General features: G+C 49.7%; 10 protein-coding genes across 10 annotated transcripts; 6 read left to right on the top strand and 4 right to left on the bottom strand.

Annotated features, from left to right (window-relative positions):
• Positions 1 to 376: 376 nt before the first annotated feature.
• PGRI_019030 (putative methionine permease) lies at positions 377 to 2,167 on the top strand (the record flags this gene model as incomplete). The annotated part of the gene is made up of 4 exons (XM_040789616.1): positions 377 to 639; positions 926 to 1,520; positions 1,573 to 1,973; positions 2,020 to 2,167. 4 exons carry the CDS (start codon positions 377 to 379, stop codon positions 2,165 to 2,167), a joined length of 1,407 nt encoding a protein of 468 aa, XP_040646569.1.
• Positions 2,168 to 3,160: 993 nt separating this feature from the next.
• PGRI_019040 (uncharacterized protein) lies at positions 3,161 to 3,958 on the top strand (the record flags this gene model as incomplete). The annotated part of the gene is made up of 2 exons (XM_040789617.1): positions 3,161 to 3,240; positions 3,289 to 3,958. The coding sequence occupies 2 exons, from the start codon at positions 3,161 to 3,163 to the stop codon at positions 3,956 to 3,958; spliced, it is 750 nt and encodes a 249-aa protein (XP_040646570.1).
• A 306-nt stretch (positions 3,959 to 4,264) lies between these two features.
• Positions 4,265 to 5,426, bottom strand: PGRI_019050 (zinc-dependent alcohol dehydrogenase family protein; the record flags this gene model as incomplete). Its single annotated transcript, XM_040789618.1, has 3 exons — positions 4,265 to 4,439; positions 4,500 to 4,857; positions 4,910 to 5,426. The coding sequence occupies 3 exons, from the start codon at positions 5,424 to 5,426 to the stop codon at positions 4,265 to 4,267; spliced, it is 1,050 nt and encodes a 349-aa protein (XP_040646571.1).
• Positions 5,427 to 6,656: 1,230 nt separating this feature from the next.
• On the top strand, positions 6,657 to 7,520 carry grpE (mitochondrial nucleotide exchange factor MGE1; the record flags this gene model as incomplete). Its single annotated transcript, XM_040789619.1, has 3 exons — positions 6,657 to 6,923; positions 6,999 to 7,424; positions 7,488 to 7,520. 3 exons carry the CDS (start codon positions 6,657 to 6,659, stop codon positions 7,518 to 7,520), a joined length of 726 nt encoding a protein of 241 aa, XP_040646572.1.
• Positions 7,521 to 8,080: 560 nt separating this feature from the next.
• PGRI_019070 (phenylalanine--tRNA ligase) lies at positions 8,081 to 9,619 on the bottom strand (the record flags this gene model as incomplete). The annotated part of the gene is made up of 1 exon (XM_040789620.1): positions 8,081 to 9,619. One exon carries the CDS (start codon positions 9,617 to 9,619, stop codon positions 8,081 to 8,083), a length of 1,539 nt encoding a protein of 512 aa, XP_040646573.1.
• A 1,573-nt stretch (positions 9,620 to 11,192) lies between these two features.
• Positions 11,193 to 11,876, top strand: PGRI_019080 (uncharacterized protein; the record flags this gene model as incomplete). Its single annotated transcript, XM_040789621.1, has 1 exon — positions 11,193 to 11,876. The coding sequence occupies one exon, from the start codon at positions 11,193 to 11,195 to the stop codon at positions 11,874 to 11,876; it is 684 nt and encodes a 227-aa protein (XP_040646574.1).
• A 694-nt stretch (positions 11,877 to 12,570) lies between these two features.
• On the bottom strand, positions 12,571 to 13,229 carry PGRI_019090 (cytochrome c oxidase subunit VIb; the record flags this gene model as incomplete). Its single annotated transcript, XM_040789622.1, has 6 exons — positions 12,571 to 12,605; positions 12,662 to 12,725; positions 12,787 to 12,868; positions 12,932 to 12,962; positions 13,077 to 13,079; positions 13,163 to 13,229. 6 exons carry the CDS (start codon positions 13,227 to 13,229, stop codon positions 12,571 to 12,573), a joined length of 282 nt encoding a protein of 93 aa, XP_040646575.1.
• Positions 13,230 to 13,514: 285 nt separating this feature from the next.
• On the top strand, positions 13,515 to 14,112 carry PGRI_019100 (uncharacterized protein; the record flags this gene model as incomplete). The annotated part of the gene is made up of 5 exons (XM_040789623.1): positions 13,515 to 13,559; positions 13,626 to 13,641; positions 13,742 to 13,804; positions 13,867 to 13,879; positions 14,013 to 14,112. The coding sequence occupies 5 exons, from the start codon at positions 13,515 to 13,517 to the stop codon at positions 14,110 to 14,112; spliced, it is 237 nt and encodes a 78-aa protein (XP_040646576.1).
• A 291-nt stretch (positions 14,113 to 14,403) lies between these two features.
• PGRI_019110 (RNA-binding protein) lies at positions 14,404 to 14,921 on the bottom strand (the record flags this gene model as incomplete). The annotated part of the gene is made up of 2 exons (XM_040789624.1): positions 14,404 to 14,541; positions 14,601 to 14,921. 2 exons carry the CDS (start codon positions 14,919 to 14,921, stop codon positions 14,404 to 14,406), a joined length of 459 nt encoding a protein of 152 aa, XP_040646577.1.
• Positions 14,922 to 15,368: 447 nt separating this feature from the next.
• Positions 15,369 to 19,587, top strand: sec31 (putative protein transport protein (SEC31); the record flags this gene model as incomplete). The annotated part of the gene is made up of 8 exons (XM_040789625.1): positions 15,369 to 15,577; positions 15,636 to 15,752; positions 15,811 to 15,916; positions 15,970 to 16,203; positions 16,261 to 16,347; positions 16,403 to 19,136; positions 19,191 to 19,489; positions 19,543 to 19,587. The coding sequence occupies 8 exons, from the start codon at positions 15,369 to 15,371 to the stop codon at positions 19,585 to 19,587; spliced, it is 3,831 nt and encodes a 1,276-aa protein (XP_040646578.1).
• Positions 19,588 to 19,765: the final 178 nt, after the last annotated feature.

Below are 19,765 nucleotides of genomic sequence, written 5' to 3' on the forward strand. Positions count from 1 at the left end.
GGATTCGTTTTACAACCGGCATCCGGGATGGCGTTGTGATGATCTGGGCTATATACTCCCGAGGTCAGCACCGGGTATATGTCATTATCTTCGAATGAAGTATTCGGCCATACGTTTTATATTGATTTCAAAGCCCAGAAAACAACAAGCTTTTCTATTTAATATAAGTTAGACGATCACATTCCTCCGGGGCTATGGCGTCAACAAAGCTGCAAGGATCCGATACACAAAAGTCAGCCTGAATGACGTGCCCAGATGATTTCCAAGCACATAAAAGCACCTTATCTCCTCGATTCTCCTGGGGTTGAATTCATTTAAATGTTGGAAATGATTTTCACTGTGGAACCACTATAAATAAACAATCTACTAGTTCACTATGGACATCCAGGAAAGACAACCTCTCTTAAACCCATCAATCACCCCGAACAGTATATCTCACAGCTCCCAACAAGAACCACTTAGTCGCTCATCCGATGAGTTCCGTGCACCATACACCGACATCCTACCAGGGACCCCCTACAGAAAGAGCATCAATTGGTCAAGCGCATACATTTTAGTCGTTTCACGCGTGATTGGGAGCGGTATCTTCGCAACACCAGGCTCAATCGTCAAATCTGCCGGAAGCATCGGATTGACTCTGTTAGTATGGTTGGTTGGGACAATATTATCAGCTTGCGGCCTAGCCGTCTCGATGGAATTCGGATGCATGCTACCTCGCTCAGGAGGAGACAAGGTAAAGCGCATTGCTACAGGATTGCAGAAGCATCGGCTAAATTCATTTCCTTTTTGCGCAGGTATACCTCGAGTATGCCTATCCCCGGCCGAGGTTTCTCGCATCAAGCCTTATAACAGCTCAGGTAGTACTCCTAGGATTCACGGCAAGCAACTGCATTATATTTTCGAAATACACGTTCTTCGCTCTTAGTGTTGAGCCCACCGAGCTTCAGCATAAGCTTCTCGCTGTTGGCCTCTTGACTGCCATTACTATTGTCCATGCCTGTTTCTTGAAAACTGGAATCTTTGTTCAGAATGTTCTTGGCTGGGTGAAGATCTTCCTCATTGGCGCGATTTCCTTGACGGGGATCTGGGTTGTTTTTCTTCAATTCCATGGAGATACTGATAATATATTTCCAGAGTCAACAGCTGGCAGTTCGTTCTGGGATTCGATGTGGGAAGGATCAAACTGGAGCTGGAGTCCGCTTTCGTCGGCTTTGTTCAAAGTCTACTATTCCTACGCTGGATTAAGCAATGTGAACAACGTCCTCAATGAGGTTCATGATCCCGTGGGAATAGTGAAGACTGTGTGTCCCACTGCACTAGTCACAGCCGGTGCTCTATATTTTCTTGCGAATCTTTCATACTTCCTGGTCATTCCGCTCGAAGAGATCAAAAATAATGGGGAATTAGTGGGCGCACTGCTATTCGAAAGACTATTTGGAGATCACGTCGGAAAGATATTCTTTCCACTTGCTATTGCTATTTCAGCTGCCGGGAATGTGATGGTGGTGACCTTTGCCTTGGTAGGATTTGGAATATATGGAATTGAAAGCTAATAAATACTAACATTGTTAGGCACGTGTGAACCAAGAGATAGCACGACAAGGCTTCCTTCCATGGCAAAGTGTTCTCTCATCTTCGCGGCCATTTGGCACCCCACTGGGTGGACTTATTGTACACTATATCCCTTCTGCGTTGGTTCTCGCCCTGCCACCACAAGGGGACGTCTATAACTTCATTCTGGACTTGGAGGGATACCCGGGACAGATGTTTTCCTTGGCGATAACACTTGGACTACTGATAGTACGATACCGGGAGCCTCATCTTCCACGGCCTTTTAGAGCGTGGTTGCCGGCTGTCTGGTTACGGGTTGTGGTGTGTTTAGTTCTACTAGTAACACCCTTCATCCCGCCACCAAATTGGAAAGGGGACGTCGATTTCTTCTATGCCACCTATGCACTTGTCGGGATTGGAATGTAAGTGGTAATGTTACCAAGGAGTTACATTCGCTAACAGATTTAGTGTACTCTTTGGGGTTCTCTATTGGTATGTATGGACAGTGTTAATCCCACGATGGGGAGGCTATCAACTCGAGGAAGACAAAGAGATTATGGCCGATGGGACTAGCATTATCAAGCTCGTTCATACATATCATAATTTACAGCGTTGATAATAGATCTCATGATCACTTCATGGGATAGGGCATTGATTCCATACCCACGTCTGGGGAGACAGTGGTTTATAGAATACCGAGTCTGTCTACAAAGAAGAATCTCTAGCGCTTAACAGCAGTAGATAGATAATATCTGCCCCTGTCCACTTGTGATGCGGTAGAAAATGGGTGAGGTCTGAAGCTCCAGCCATAGTGAGCAATCACCCACAATTGTGACAGGGGGTCGCAAACGTCGAAACACACCTTTATGCAATACCCGCGGTATATTATCCGGCATACTAAACTGTGGGAGTAGTTATGGGCGGCTGGTATCACGGAAACACCCGCTACATGGTCAACTTTATGCACCGGATAGGTTTCCAGCAGTTTCAACATGTGGGACTCGAGGAGGAAGATGACAAACCACAAGCCTCGCGGCCATGGATCTAGGTATGGAAGACGATGGGTATTGACCAACGATATATGATGCTGTAGAACAAGAACTCAGCCAAAGTCGACAAGCATGCCAACTAAACCGTCATGATACCAGCACTATCAATTGAAACTAAGGGGAGAATTCAGAGAAAGAGAGGGAGAGTGAGAGAAAAAGTGAGAGAAAAGTGAGGCAGAGGAGAGATGGAAGTGGAAGGTGCACTTCATGACGATATGTTTTGATTTCTTATGTATGGGTCTGGAATTATGGGTTTATGGGCTACAGGAATGGGATGATTCCGTCCTTACCATCAGCAAATGCGCCGGGAGAAATTCCACTCGGCATTTGGCTTGGAGTTCTCGCTTCAGTTGGATGAAGCGCCTGCATAGTCATACGCAGGTTAATCTTTGATTGATTTCTTCCTTCCTCTCTGGTCCTCTTTCTTCCCCATCCATTTTCAATAACAGATAAAGCATACAGATCTCCCTCTGTATCGGTACTTGCTAAAACTACAACCTTCTTCAACGTATGTTTTCCCAGCTTCTCGGGATCGTCTCGAGACAAATCATTAATTCACTATGGCAACGATTGGTCAATATCCCAACAGAGCACCTCCTCCGTGTCCCGACTGGGTCTTCTCCAACACCTCCGACACCCAGTGGGTATTCACCTTGCAGGGTTAAATGCATCTATCTAACTAAGCCAGTGTTGCCAAAGATCGCTGCTGGTTCGGTACAGACTATACCCCCTTCAGCTCCTATGTCACGGATATGGCTGGAGGCTCAGCCGAAGTCATTGGCATGGGAGCTGTCAATCTCACCACGATGAACTCGCCAAACGAAACCGATCCGAGTTTGCGCGATTCTCTCCACTTAAAGAACGTGCTGCATGTCCCTGCAATGCTCTGCAACATTATTGGAAGCCCCATGATGGAAGACTACAATGTCATTTTGGGGACCTCTTCTCCAGATAACTCCGGCCAAATTATGAGCGAAGATGGTCGTACTGTGGCCTACTTCAAGCCTATGGATCCAGGTCCCAAGCTGTACCTAGTCCAGATTTCCGAGCCTCCATCCGGTTATCAGTTCGCGTTTTCGCCTTTCCATCCGAACGGGCTCTACCTTATTCACGCCTTCTGGTCCCGCGTTGAGCGACAGAGGTTCGCAGACTTGAAAGCCTATGGTCTGACCCATGTGTCAGGCGTAGACCCGCTGACAGAATCCGAGAAGATATGGTTCACGAGGAACCACATGTCTCAGGATAGAATTCTAGTCGCCTACGGGTTAGACAACAACAGGCGGGAGCATCGACAGGAAGCCCGTGCCATCATGCGAATTCTCAAGTCCCATGCCGAAGTTGATATTCTCGACTACTGATCCCAGAAGAACCCGCGAGACTGTTGAGAGGAAGCAATCTCCTTTGTAGCTGGATGGTGATTTCCCAGATGTGGTTGAGGAAATCGTCAAAATTATCGGCCTTTCATGGCTTTATGTTTTCCAAAAACCCCAATCAAGCTACATGACGACAACAACCATACTTCCTCCATAGTCTGACAAATATGTAGAACGGACTGAATATCAAATCTGCTTCAAGCCCCTGGTATTGACTGTAGACTACATGGGCTCTAGCAGTGTCCATCTAGTTACATTTGTTGCGTGTCTTCGAAAAGGGGACACTTTTGTCTAAATACGGAGCACAATCTTCCCAACTTGTTTACCCTGCCAAACATATTCAACAGCCTCCTCGGCTTGGTCAAATGGAAATATCTTGTCAATGAGATCACTCAGCGGCGTTTGAGCTGCTGATAGCGCAGCGCAGAAATCCTCCATATCATGCTTTGACCCTGCATTGATACCTCTATTATGTTCCAGTCAGACTTCAGTATCCAACAATCAACCTCTATAGCATAGATCTCACCTCAAAATGGTTCTCCGATCAATAATGGTCGGGATCAGTTCCCGCAGGCCATTAGGATCCTGATGTGAAAGATATCCGACCTGACTGACCACGCCTCCACGTCGAGTACATCTCAGGCTCTTAACCAAGGAGCTTGACCCGCCAGTTTCAAGAACAATATCCACGCCGACGTCATCAGTCAACCGGAGAACCTCCTTGTCCCAGTCAGATCTTCGGGAGTAGTTTATCGTCATGATCGGCGGGTTCGAATACTTGACCTTCATTTGCTCGAGCTTCTTATCACTCGAAGATGTCAAAATCACCCGAAGGCCCGCAGCCCGTGCAAGCTTGAGTGCAAAAACACTGACCCCTCCAGTGCCTGATTCAGTCGTGAGTGTTGAACAAAGTCTTTAAACCCCGGAAGCACATACCTTGAATCAACACAGTCTGCCCAATTCTCATACCCTTCAGCGCCGACCAAGCAGTAACACCAGCACAGGGAATCATAGCAGCTTCAGCCCAATCAAGATAGTCTGGAAGTTTGCACAAAACGTCCTCGTCAAAGATAATATAATCCGCCATAACTCCATCCTCATCTGCTGCAAGCCACGACCGCTTCACTTCACGCCCGGAAATATTCTCAGTGTCTGTAATAGGCCCGGCCCTATCCCCGACCGCCAATGTCTTTACCTTATCCCCAACTGCGAGGACCTCACCCGCGGCGTCGTTGCCCAAAATCCCATTTGGAATCACCGGCCACGGGTTTCCTCCATTCGCGATGTTGGCGTCGCGGTAGTTAAGAGCGATGGCATGTACTTTGAGCAATACTGCTGTCGGTGCAAGTGGCAGTGCCAGCGCTTCCTGTACAAGCTTTAACTTTGGCTTCCCAGGGGTGTAATCATCCGTTCGCCTAAAGGCGCGTCGATGAGTGACTTGGGGGTTCGACATCTTGCTTTTAGGCCGTTGTTGATGGAAAGAATCGAAGTTGAAATGGTAATGATTTATATTGAACATCCTTGCATGTACCGACGTCACTCCAATATGCGGGCGTCCACCTACCCCTCCTTCTAGATATTTGGGTTCTTTGTTCTGGGTAACGGATTTGCTATAAATTCCAATCTGATGAGAAGAACCGGTGTAACTTCCATGTCATATCATATCTGTCTTTCTTTCTCTGACAGCTGGCTAAGAGGGCTGTTCCAGTCACACCAACTAGCCTAACAAACTGAGACGATTGAGCCATTGAGCGGGGAGTAATTGTTAATCCTGGGGCCGTATTCTAAGTCTACACGTAGAACGAACAAAAACTTGCCGGTCGTCTTCCTAGGGGTCATGGACCCGCTTAGTAGGAATGATGGATGATATAGATCTGGCTTCGCTTCATTTATTGTAATTTTATAACGGGAAACTGCACACGATAGCAGGTTTAATGATTAAACTTGCAGACGATACCTATATCCTAGGTATGAATAAACGGAACAAGTTCAGTAAAATGAGCATAAATTCGTGGACAGAAGAAACCCCTTATGCGTTGAGATTACCTATGGCGCTAATCCGAAAATAGTAAATAAAGCGCCTCCATATTTTGTATGGCTCCCTCTAAGCAATATGCTCAGGTGATGAATAGATGATACAGACAGTCAACAGTCTCCTGTGTTAATGTTTTATCATGCCAAGAGCATAAGGCAACTTATGCAAATAAAGCCTTGATCAATAGAACTTAGCATGAACATATATTGGTGCCAGAGGTTCATCCTTTGTATGCTCAGGTTTGCAAATGGCCCATTGGGTGATAATTTCAAGTTACAGGTCAATAAAGTCCCAGGTGGTCTATAAGCGATTAAGCTTACAATGATCCAAGCCCTACGGTAGTTAGCGGTGATGGTTGCCCGGCGAAGCTGATAACGAATATAATATCAACGCATCGATGCTAGATAGCAGATCGAAGAGGAGCAATGCATAAAATTGTATGATATTATATGTATCATTTACTCTTCAACAAAGCGTCTAATAGAAGTGAGAAGAACCTTGAAGTCCCTCGGCCCAGCGTTTTTCCTTACTAAGGCCAAGCAAGGCCAAGGCGGTCAGGTGATTCCCGATGAATTTTATCCGAAGACAAATGGTTCCGCCTCAAGTTCACAGAGCTCCATTCTCAATTCCCACATCTCGCTATTCATAATGTTCCAACGAACCATCCTTAGACAGGCTCAGGCCGCCCGCTCCATCCTCTCCACCACCTCCCCCTCCACCGCATCGCTGGCGCTGCGACGGACTACACAACAGCCGCGTATCCCGACCATCCGGGCATTCGCTCCCCAGTCTACCCGTCTCTACTCGACAGAGACCAAGGAAGCTACCGAATCTGAGACCGCAGAGAACGCAGAGGCCGAGGACCCCTGCAAGAAAGAGCTCGAACAGAAGACCAAGGAAGCCATTGAGTTCAAGGTAAACCATTTCCCCATACTACGGGTAGCTCCGCAGCTCTTTCGCAGATGAATATTAACCTAAATTTCTTATTAGGACAAATGGCTCCGCTCCGTCGCTGAATCCCGCAACCTCACTGAGCGCAACAAGCGTGACATGGACGCCGCCCGCAAGTTCGCTATCCAGGCTTTCGCCAAGGACCTCCTCGACAGCATCGACAACTTCGACCGCGCGCTGCTGGCCGTGCCCGCGGAGAAGCTCGCCGTTGCTAAGACAGAAGATAACAAGGACCTCCACGACCTTGTTGCCGGTCTCAACATGACCCAGGACATCCTCCTGAACACCCTCCAGAAGCACGGTCTCGAGCGCTTCGATCCCTCCGAGAAGGTCGATGGCAAGCCCCAGAAGTTCGACGCCAACATGCACGAGGCTACCTTCATGGCCCCGGCTGCTGGTCTCGAGGACGGTGACGTTATGCACGTCCAGAGCAAGGGCTTCCGTCTTAATGGCCGCGTTCTGCGGGTGAGTAACACCTACTAAGAACCAAAACTCTAGAGTATTGTGACTAACTGTTCTCTCTTATAGGCTGCCAAGGTTGGAGTCGTCAAGAACGCTTAAATCGTCGGCGATAACTTCGATTCTTAATTCTTCGACGACCTCTAATTCCGCATTTTCACTCTTCTTTACTTCTCTCTGTACCATATGTCATACATCATGATCACGATAGGGTTTTATACTCGGATACGGCTGGCTTTTGGACCCGGGAAAACTTACTATTCCTTGCTATCTCTACGCTTGTCTCTTGGATTCGGCTGTGTGATACACCCTTGTTGCATGTGTCTGGAGGCGTACGGATTATCTCGTGTTGGTGGTGTCTTTTCACTTGTTTCGTGATGTCGGTGCCTCTATGTCCCCTGATAACTCTCTCCTCATTTGTATAATACACACTTTTTTTGGGGCACGACTATAGCCTCTGATGTCTTCATTCTCCTTCCGCCTTTGGTAACCCCTAAACTACACTCTAATATAATACAAAGCTGGCTATGTCTATAGCTATTGGATCTTTAGCTTAATGATGTCCATATATCCATATTTGTTTAACGAGGAATGCTATATTTTACATGTTCTCACAATAACTACAGTATAAGTACAAAGGTATAACCCAACAATCTCCGAGCTCACCTCAGCTCAACTCCAAGCTCTCCAACTAGCTTCTCCCGGACCTTCAGATGCATCTCATTAGTCTCCTCATTCGTCAAAGTCCGCTCCAAGCTACGGTAGTTAATGCGGTAGCACATGCTCTTGCGCGAAGTCTTAGGATGCGTAAACTCATCAATGAGAGTAACATCCTCAACAAGATCCCCACCAATCCCACGAACAATCTCCATAACATCATTCTCATGGAAAGGCACAGCCCCACCAGCAGCACTGCTGCCACCGGTCACAGCGGCAGGAGGCAACCAGAAAGCAACATCCTTATAGCAAGCCGGGTGCTTAGAGAAAGGCTCGAAGCGGGCAATCTGGCCAGCCTGGAACTGCGACAAGAACCGCTCATCACGCGACCAGAACAGTCGGATATCAGGAATATTGAAAAGAAGCATAGCAATACGCTCAATGCCCAGTCCAAACGCCCATCCAATCCGGTCCGGCACGTCAGAATTGATCAACAGATCCTGCTTGATAACTCCGCAACCCAGAATCTCCAGCCACTCGTCTTGCCAGAACACCTCTAGTTCCCAAGACGGGCTGGTGAACGGGAAGTAAGCCTCGACCCAGCGGACTTTGAGCGGCTCCGGCTCCACACCACCATTGCGCGCCGCCGCGGCCTTGCTTGCTTCCGTGAAGATCTTAATCACCATCCGCTCGAGCGAACGCTTGAGGTGAGCACCCACAGCCTCGACTTCCTCGGCACTGTGATGCTCGTCCTGTAGCGGGTTCCGCTGCGCGTGGATAGTCGGGTTCGGGTCCTCGACCACGACGTCGTGGCGCGGGATCTTCTCCACATCAGCCATGATCTTCGCCGCTGTTTCAGCCGACGCGGAGAGCGGGTTCGTCGCTGGTCGCTTCCATAGCATCGCGCCCTCCATCTGGTGGAAGACTGGGTAGTGGCTGCGGTCAATTGCGTCGCGACGGTAGACGTCTGCGATCACGGTGTATCCGACCTCCTCTGGGCGGGTGTGTTCATTGCGAGCGATTTGTTGGAAATACGCTTGCTGGTGTGCGCTTGTGTGTGTGCGTAGCACTGTCTTGTCGTTCACATAGTAGGTATCTGTGCGGCTGCGGCCTGGGTGGTCTGGGGGGAAGCCGAGGACGTCGAAGTTTTGCCTTGTTGAGACGACGGGGTTCTTCTCTGAGTAGTTGCCATAGGTTGGAGCTGCGAATTGGCTTTCGATGAGCTTGCGTGTAATTGCGAGAGGGTGGTTGTCATCGAGGTAGAGTCGTCGTCCGATATGAGATAGGATTGTATCGGGGGTGTTAGTCCACTGGTCGGTTGGGTAAGACTCTCCTTCAAGTTTCAGGCTTGACTTTTGCGGTGGCTTAGAGGTAGTGGTTGCTTTCTGTTCACTCCGGCGAGCTGTGGTTGAGCTCCATTCGCGGTGGGAGAGAATGGGAGTTAGTGTGAGGGAGCGCGGAATGGTGGTTTGGGGCCGGATTGATGCAATTGACCAACGGCCACTGCTTGCACGCAGGGCTCGACCGGTAGCGAATAACCTCATGGTTGAGTTGGACCTCGGGACGTCTGGTGTGAGAATTGTCTATCAACACCATCAACATGTTTCGGGTCGGCGAAATTAGTTCCCGAAGTACATTTGTCGAGTCAATCTGCACCACCGAGAAACTATAGGAAGCTTAACATTAACCTCTTTCGAGAAGAGAGAAGCTGATTTAGATTTGCTTGAATTTCTCGACAGTTGGTATAGCCGGCAGCCCAAGCCATTTCAATTGACTTATCTCAATTGAAGATTCCCTGTCAACTATGCAGTTTACGACTTTATAGGTTATACTTTAAATATAATATGTACATACCTCACTCCAAATATAAGCAAGTAGCTTGGCTGATACGGCGTTTTGGTTCAGCTCTTTTTTTTTCTATTATACACGCGTCAATGACTAGATATACATACTATCGCATTTGCGCCGAGGAAGCACCAGTGACACAATATATTGAACCAAAGTGCTAGCTCTAATTCCAGCCATTGAGATACCCATGCCTTTTATACCTCTATTATGTCACTTACAGCCATAATATACTCCAGGAAACATTTATGCATATGGTATCTTGCCCTCAAAGGCTACCACACCCCTCCTTTGTGGCCCGAAGCCAACCGATCAATATCCGTGAAAACTCCGAAGATCCCCATAGCCGATCTTGTCTCAATTCTGTTCTATTGAAGCCATCGTAATGGCTGTACGTACAAGAATACGCTCGGCATCCATTTCAATGACCGAGGAAGGACGATATACATGATCCCTGGCGGTCTCTAGGCTAGCTTGTATGTTACAACAGATGCCCGGCGCAAAGGAAACTGCAAAACCGAGGATATGATTGGTGCAAATGACAAAACTCCACCAAGGCACTTGACTTGATTGGCCAGCTCTTTATATTTCTGCGGGTGGCCGAGAGGCTTCGGCCTTCTGATTTGTCGCCGTCGGTTTTAAAAGGCCAAAAAATTACGTCAAGTCACGTTCGAAAAGCCGAAAAAAGGCCAAAAAAAAAAAACATATTTTTTTTGAACGTTCTCTCCCCGCCTTTTTCTGATTGTACATTTTTAGGGGTCTTGTCTTCCAAGATGGCAGAAGGCAAGATGTTGGAGGTTGCTCCTCACAGGGTCGTGCCTGTCCAGAAGTCAAAGCCGAAACAGGTGCATTACCCGTTTTGGTTTGGAGGTTCGGCCTCATGCTTCGCTGCGTCTGTGACGCACCCTTTAGATTTAGGTATGTTCTTCTTTTCTCGAGTATATGCTATATGCTGACTTTGCGCCCATAGTTAAGGTACTTTCGAGCTCCCAGTCGTTCGTCAGATGGCTTATGCATGGCCGCGTTTCCGATCCCCGACGCTGATATCTGTTTGTCGCATAATAGGTCCGGTTACAGACTCGCGCTCCTGATGCGCCGAAGACTATGATCGGGACATTTGTCCACGTTGTGAAAAATAATGGCTTCACAGGTTTATACGGTGGTGTACGTGCGATCCCCAATCCCAAGCGATATCGGATACCCTATGGTAGCAATAAACGAGTACAGTTAGCTAACAAAGGACGGATTGGAGGAATATAGTTGTCAGCCGCAATGCTCCGTCAAATTACATACTCCACAACGCGCTTCGGTATCTACGAAGAATTGAAGTCGCGCGTTGTTGCGCCCACCTCAGACCCGGCCGGCACACCAAGCCTCCTCACTCTCATCGGGATCGCCTCTGCCTCCGGATTCATCGGTGGCATAGCAGGCAACCCAGCTGATGTGATGAACGTCCGCATGCAACACGATGCATCCCTCCCTCCCGCCCAGCGACGCAACTACCGACACGCGTTCCACGGGCTCATCCAGATGACTCGCACAGAGGGATTCAGTTCTCTCTTCCGCGGAGTGTGGCCTAACTCAACCCGTGCAATCCTCATGACTGCCTCACAGCTGGCTTCGTATGATACCTTTAAGCGCATGTGTATTGAGAAGGCCGGTATGGCCGATAATCTGAGCACACACTTCACGGCCTCGTTCATGGCTGGCTTCGTCGCTACCACCGTCTGCAGCCCTGTGGACGTGATCAAGACTCGCATTATGACTGCTTCCCATGCGGAGGGTGCTGGCCATACCATCGTTGGTCTTTTGCGTGATATCTGCCGCAAGGAAGGCCTTGGATGGACTTTCCGTGGCTGGGTGCCTAGCTTCATTCGTCTTGGTCCCCATACTATTGCCACTTTCCTCTTCCTCGAGGAGCACAAAAAGCTTTACCGCAAGATCAAGGGCATTTAAAGATCCAAAGAGTGCTTATTCCTTTTTGTGACTCTTTTTTTTCCCGATTTTGCCCGATCTTACAACTGCATTTACGCCTTCTGTCCGATATCTTCTCGGTATATACGATTTCTTGTCATTTTCTCTGGTTTTCTATTTGGGTGGTGTACTCTGGGACTCACGCCCACCATTTTCATTTTGGCTTGTATATAACTTGCATTTTTTTCGGATGTTTCTTTCGTCAAAGATTCGAATGGCTGGAGAGACGGCCTTGGAGCATATCTAGAACATGGCCCTGTGGCCTTGTACAGTGTGCTGGATGATGTATTATTTCCTTGTCGGAGCTGGGATTACATAGAATTTAGATACATATATGCTGAATCGCATTTAGAGCATTTCCGCAAGGACGACATGGTTTCTATCTAATTCTAAGTTGTATCAAGCTGCCAGGGCTCGCAATTATTGCAAGTGCCTACTGATAAAAAATATGCAAGAACTGCCCATATTGCAAAAGAGTCAGAACAAGAGCACCAACAATACATTTCTCTACAATACGGCGAGTTTATAAACACATTTTCTTGCCTTATACGGACGGAACGACCTAGGAAATAGAGGGGTTGTGTCCCCGACTGACCCAGTAGAGTACATTGGAACTTGTCGATACATAAAAATTTGACACGCCTCACTTGACCAACCCAAAACAACTGTTCGTCATCTATTTGTCAAGCTTGACAGGGAAGTTGCCAGCCTCTGTTAACACAAGTTAGTATTCAACACATATCCAGAGGAGATCTCTAAATGCGTACCGCGCTGACCGTCCCAACGATCGGTCCAGGCCTTGGGGCAGAGAGAGCGGAAGGAGTGGTAGAACTGCAAGGAGAGACTGTTAGAGGCTGCTAGGATTTATAACACTGTCGGTGCCAAAATTTACCTGCTTGCAGGGACGGAAGTCCTCGCCCTTGGCAGTGGTACACTTGTAGTAGTCGACATAGTTCTGCCAGCAGTGCTTGGTCCTGCGGAGCAAATGGACGTTAGATAAAGAAATAAAAAGGCACTCAAATATGCTTATCACGTACTGGTTCTGCTGGGGGAAACGGGCATCGTAGCCTGCGATTCGATCAAAAATTGTCAATTACACCATACATCAGCCGATCGGGGGATATCGGTCCCACGCGCATGCGACGAGCGAAAGAAGCGGGGAAATATCTAAGGTTTACGCACCAGCTGCAATTAAATTATTAAATTAGCCATTGACTCTTTATAGGGCTCCTGGCCCCGGTTTTCGCGGGAGGGGGTAGTGGACTTACCAGTGACGAACTTGAAGGGCTTGGTCTCGAGGACCTCATCGGGGTCGGCTTCCGGAATAGCACCCATATTTGCGATGTGTAGCTTCTAGAGAAACAACACAGAGGAAGAATTGGAGTGGAGTGGAAACAGAGGAGGGGAGAAAGTGAGCCGGGAAGAGCGACGTTGGGTGATTGAAGCTGTGAAGTGCCGGGTATGACCGCGGGCGGTCAAGCGAGAGCCACTGAGCGTCTCGCTTTTACACCCGAGCCAGTCACGTTCTTGGAAAGCTGGTGTTCCAACCTCGTCTTCTATCCCACTCTTCTTCTGCTACTCCAGGGTTGAACCACAGATTTCGCTATGTATCCTACTCGCATGCTGCGGATGCAGCCCACTCGGGCCTTTGCTTTCCCTACTCCTGTACGTTCTGTCCTTCGGCAATTCTGTGATCATACGATCGGCTCGGTTACTAACTCTTGTCTGTAGAAGGAGCAACAAAGTGGTATGCACCTCTGAGATCACCGGATCCGGTCATCATAGGAGTCATGTAGAATGACTTTACTTTTATGAGGATAGCCATTGAACTAACCATGCGCCTACAGCTCACACTATCTCCCAGCGTCTGCGCCAGCTCAAGCGTGTGCCTCCCGAGTTGCTCCCTATCGGTATGTGCTATAGTCATGACTTCGCAATACGAAATTTAGCTAACATTCTGTTTGATATTTAGGCTTCGTCCTCGCGTACGTTTCTCCCTGTTTGATACTATTTGCCGCTTGATTCCGGATCACATGCCCAACACCGGAATTCTATCCCCTAATCCCTTCACTGGCAATCTATTTCGTGTCTTTCCCTGATGCTAACTCATAATTTCAGTGTTGCCATTGGCGCTGCTGTCTACTCTTGCGGCAAGAAGCTGATGACCGACAAGACCCTGCGCCTCTACCGCAACAGCCCCGAGAGCCGTGAGCACTAAATGTACCACCATGTTTCTTTAAGCTCTCAGAATGCGATCAGAAAGTTTTGGATTCATGCCGCTTGTATTGTTGATTAGGAGAATTTGAAGCCGATGGGCATGATTTGAGAAAAACCAGTGAAGAAAAACAGGAATGGGCTCGAGATTGGAGCCCGTGTACATATTCCGGCCCCCCGAGCCTGAATCCTGGTGGTATCAATGATAGTAGGCAAATTGTACTGTCGTATGTGACACAGTTGTGCTTTTTTTGTTTGTCATCTTCGTCGTAGCTATCATAAAGTGTAGCGTGCTTTACTCGGGCTTCGGCCCAGCAACATCTAATTGTTCCAATCCCTGCATAGCATCTTGGGGACGGCTGCTTGCAGCCAGAGCCTTCTCCGCAGCTTCCCGATCCTCCTCGCTGACAGCATGCTTGGCCAAATACCCCTCCTGTAGAGTATAGCGTTCAGTATAGATTGCGAATAGATATAAAATCGAACCCAACACACCTGTTCCCAGATCGCAGTCTTGCTGCCTAGTCCCTCGTTGGCATCCTTCTGTGGCTTTGCAGCAGCAACTTTGATGGTGCGCCCATAAATCTCACTACCATCCATATTGTCGATTGCCTCTTTGGCGTCTTGCGGCAGATCAAATTCCACATATCCAAATCCACGGTGGGCTTCGGACGAGTTGGGTTGCTCCGGTTTAGGCAGCGATATATCAACAACTTCGCCAAATGGAACAAAGGCTTCCGCAAGTGTGTGCGTGGTCACTGCCTGATCAAGACCTCCCACGTAGACGGTGCTCTTAAGCCGCGTAGTTTCGCTCATGATGTGTAGTTGCGCTTGGGGTCAAACTGGTGGATCTTTGATTTCGGTGGTGATGTGGCAAGATTGCACAAAATAGTAGAACAAGCGATGTGAAAAGGTGTGTGTGACAACAAATCAAGCTTTTGTGTTCGAGATTGTGAATCTAAGCTATATCTTGCTATCAGCCTAGAACGGAAGATTGATATCACGTGCAGCTCACCTCGGAGTGTTTTGGCGAGTCTCAAAGCGGTCTAGCGCGAGTTCCCCGGTCCCTCCAAGTCCAGGAGGCCACTTGGTTACTGCTATACTTGGAACATCTAGAGCATCACCCCATTGTCAATTATTCATAGGGGGTGGCACTTGATCTCTCTCCTTCTACATTACTTGAGTTTCATTGTTCCTTGGATGATACCTTTCACACTCTATTGGTCTTGATCCTTAACAACACATACCTCCCCTGCCATCATCATGGTGCGTCTAAGGGAAATCCCAAGGACGGCCACCTTCGCCTGGTCGCCTGGGGCTGCCTCGCCATTGATCGCAACTGGAACTCGCGCTGGCGCCGTCGACGCCGACTTCTCTAATAAGACATGTCTCGAGCTGTGGGACCTTGGCCTTGACCGCGAAGATGCGAGCGAAGAGCTTCAGCCGCTAGCTAAGTTTGATACCGACTCTGGGTAAGTGTGACTGGGAATTTAAACGAAGATAAGCATGCTGACCGATTGATGTAACTAGCTTCAATGACGTGGCCTGGACCACCTCCGAAGATAACAAACGGGGCGTGATTGCGGGCGGTTTGGAGGATGGCTCGCTGGAGTTATGGGATGCTGATAAGCTGCTTGCTGGATCCAGGTTGGTTGAGCCTCAATGAACCACATGTCCGAGATATTTACTGATCGTTCAATTTCAGTGATGCGTTGATCTCAAGAACCACTAAACACAGCGGCGCCATCAAGACCCTTCAGTTCAACCCGAAACACCCGAACCTTCTGGCAACCGGTGGCGCAAAGGGAGAGGTAGGCTACGATTCAAGTATAACGGGTTGGATATATGGCTAATTGCTGGATAGCTGTTCATCTGGGATCTAAACAACATCGAGAACCCATTCCGGTTGGGCAACAACGCGGCCCGCACAGACGATATCGACTGCTTGGATTGGAACAGGAAGGTTCCTCACATTCTGGTCACCGGTAGCAGCTCCGGCTTTGTGACCGTCTGGGATGTCAAGACTAAAAAAGAGAGTCTGACACTGAACAACAAGGGCCGGAAGGCTGTCAGCGCAGTCGCATGGGACCCCGAGAGGGTACTTTGGCACCTCCTACTTGCTTATTCCAGGATTGCTGACCATTTTTACGTCTAGCCCACAAAGCTTATCACATCGTCACCCCTCGAGTCAGACCCAGTGCTTTATGTCTGGGACCTGCGCAATTCCCACGCCCCGGAGCGGGTAGGTTACTCTTTCAGAGCCCAGTTATGACTTGATGCTGATATTATATGCATAGACACTCACCGGTCATGAGTCCGGTGTGCTCTCGCTTTCTTGGTGTGAGCATGATCCAGATCTGCTCTTGTCCTCCGGCAAAGATAACCGTAATATCTGTTGGAACCCGCAAACCGGCCAAGCATACGGAGAGTTCCCCGTTGTCACGAACTGGACCTTCCAGACCCGCTGGAACCCACACAACCCGAACTTCTTCGCTACCGCGTCGTTTGATGGAAAGATTTGTATCCAGACCCTGCAGAACACAAAGACCGATAACGCCCAGGCCATCGCCGATCACAATCAAGCCTTGGACGGCGAAGACTTCTTCAACAAGGCGCAAACGCAGCCTCAAGTCTCCAAGTTCTCTCTCCCTAAGGCCCCTCGCTGGCTTGAGCGGCCATGCGGTGCTACTTTTGGTTTTGGAGGTCGTGTTGTTTCCTTCGGTCTGACCGAGAAGGGCTCTCGTACATCTAGTATCAAAATAACATCATTCGAGGTTGATGAGAGCGTTGGCAATGCCACTGAGAGCTTTGAGACTGCATTGAAAGAGGGCGATATCCGTACTCTCTGTGAGTCGCGCGCTTCAGGTGCTTCCAATGAAGCCGAGAAGGCAGACTGGAAGGTGATGCAGGCTTTGATTTCCGAAAACCCACGCAAGGGCCTGGTGGAGTACCTAGGATTCGAGGATCAGGTCGATGAGGCGGCCGATAGTCTCGCGCAGCTTGGGTTGGACAAGAAGGAAGTTAAGGACGCCAACGGCGCTGCCGCCAAACCAGCTGGGGTTAAGAAGCACAAGCGTCTGCAATCCATGTTTGATGCCAACCCCGAAGGTGACAGCTTCCTTTCCGAACTGGCTGCTTCCAAGGGTGCTCAAACCAACAACCCATTCCAAATTTTCAATGGCTCGGAAAGCCAGGCAGAACAAAAGATTACCCGGGCTTTGCTCCTTGGAGAGTTCGAGAAAGCTCTGGATGTTGCCCTCCGGGAGGATAAGATGTCTGATGCTTTTATGATTGCTATTTGCGGTGGCCCGAAGTGCATCGCAAAGGCACAGGAGTACTACTTCTCCAAGCAGGCTAACGGCCCGAACTATATGCGTCTGCTCGCGTCTATTGTGGGTAAGAATCTGTGGGATGTTGTGCATAATGCCGATTTGTCCAACTGGAAGGAAGTTATGGCTGCCTTGTGTACCTTTGCCGATGAAAAGGAATTCCCTGACCTCTGCGATGCTCTCGGTGACCGTCTGGAGGAGGAGGTCCAGAACAGCGATGATAAGAGTGCCCGCAAGGACGCTTCTTTCTGCTTCTTGGCAGGCTCGAAGCTTGAGAAGGTTGTTGCCATCTGGGTTGAGGAGCTCCGTGAAAATGAGCAGAAAGGAATTGAAAGTGACACTGGCAATTCATCCTTCTCTATTCACGTCCGCGCTTTGCAGGGCCTGATCGAGAAGGTTACCATCTTCCGCCAAGTCACCAAGTTCCAGGATACGGAGCGGAACAAGGACTCGGATTGGCGCTTGAGCGTCTTGTACGACAAATACGTTGAATATGCCGATGTTGTCGCGACCCATGGACGCCTGGAAATTGCTCAGAAGTACCTCGATCTTGTCCCTGAGAAGCACCCCGAAGCCGAGGTGGCGCGCAACCGCATCAAGCTTGCCACGAGACAAGCACCTCAGAAGGCTCAGGCTGCTGTCGGAGCCAAATCTGCCTTCAAGCCTCTCCCGCAACAGCCCAATATGTACCAGCCGCAGCAAAGTTACAGCCCTGCTGCTACTCCAACACCGGTTGCTCCTAACATGTATGCGCCTCCCGCGCCTGCTGCTCCCCAACAGGCCAACCCATATGGCCCTCAGACGACCTCGCCAGCTCAGCCTGCCAACCCCTATGCTGCTATGTCGACCGGAGGTGCTAGTGCCTACGGACCGGGAGCTGGGTACCAGCCAACTCAGGGAATGAGGCCTACCGGTTATAACCCACCATCTGCATTCGGTGGGCAGCAGCCCACAGGTGCTGGTGTCCCTCCCCCTCCTCGTGCGTCATCTAACCAGTCGCCGGCCAACACAATCACCACATACACCACGGCCACTGGCCTTCCTGCATGGAACGATTTGCCAGAAGGCTTTGCGAAGGCTCCCACGCCCCGCCGTGGAACGCCTGCCGCAGCCTCTGCACCCATTGCCTCTCCTTTCCCCAACCAGTCACCCAACCTGACTCAGGGACCTCCCCCGGTTGGTGCTCCGCGCGCACCATCCGTGCCTCCCCCACCAAAGGTGGGCTCGGTTCCTCCGCCGCCGCGTATGATGTCGCCGCTATCTGGTGGCCAAGGTGTTTCTAGCATCCCTGGGCCTTCCCCGCCGCCCCCTGCCAACCCGTATGCTTCTCTCCCTCAGTCACCGCCGTTGAACCAGGGATCAACCATGGCTCCCCCCGCGTCGATCCCCCGTGGAGCGTCGCCCTACAACGCGCCTCCTAGTATGCCACCCCCAACCAACCGGTATGCACCAAGCCCGGCTGCCCAGGCTGCAAACCCCCAAATGCAGGCTCGTGGCTCGGTGGCTCCGCCCCCCCAGGCTGCTGCCTCGCCATACGCCCCACAAGCAGTATCACAACCACCCGCAGCAAACCCATATGGGCCCACGACACCTATTGCTACACAGCCTCCGCCTATGGCCCAGGGCATCCCACCGCCACCTCAGGGATCTCGACCTCCCACAGCCCAGTCGCAGAGGCCAACTCCCCCGGCTCCCAAGTATCGTGAGTAATTACAGTTAGGAATAATTGATTCCAGCCAATTGACCTTTGTTACAGCCCCTGGTGACCGTTCACACATTCCTGCAAGCGCACAGCCTGTATACGAGATTTTATCGGCAGATATGCAGCGTGTCAAGACCCGGGCCCCTGCGGCATTCAAGGCCCAGGTTGATGACGCCGAGCGCCGTTTGAACATCCTTTTTGATCACCTCAACAACGAGGATTTGCTCAAGCCTAACACCGTTGAGGACATGGCGAACTTGGCCCGCGCAATCCAGCAGCGTGACTTCAATGCCGCCCTCGCCATTCACGTTGATATTATGACCAACCGAACTGACGAATGTGGCAACTGGATGGTGAGTGAACCTTGTTCTTATAAGTTTAGGAACAGTCGCTAACAAGTATACAGGTCGGTGTGAAGCGACTGATTAGCATGAGCCGCGCTACCCCGTAAATGACACCCTTGTACCTTGCCGAGTGAAGGGAAGGCTAGAGGCTTGGTAAAACTTATGTATTTCTGGCCTTGTTTCCTCTATTCAGCGTTTCTCTAAATTTCTCATTTTCCTTGTCCATTTTACAATTAATGTCTTGCGTATTTTCTTCCGTTTTTCTTCTAGCTTGAGGACATGAGT

Source organism: Penicillium griseofulvum (assembly GCF_001561935.1).
Source record: "Penicillium griseofulvum strain PG3 chromosome Unknown contig_80, whole genome shotgun sequence".
Lineage (NCBI taxonomy): Eukaryota > Fungi > Ascomycota > Eurotiomycetes > Eurotiales > Aspergillaceae > Penicillium > Penicillium griseofulvum.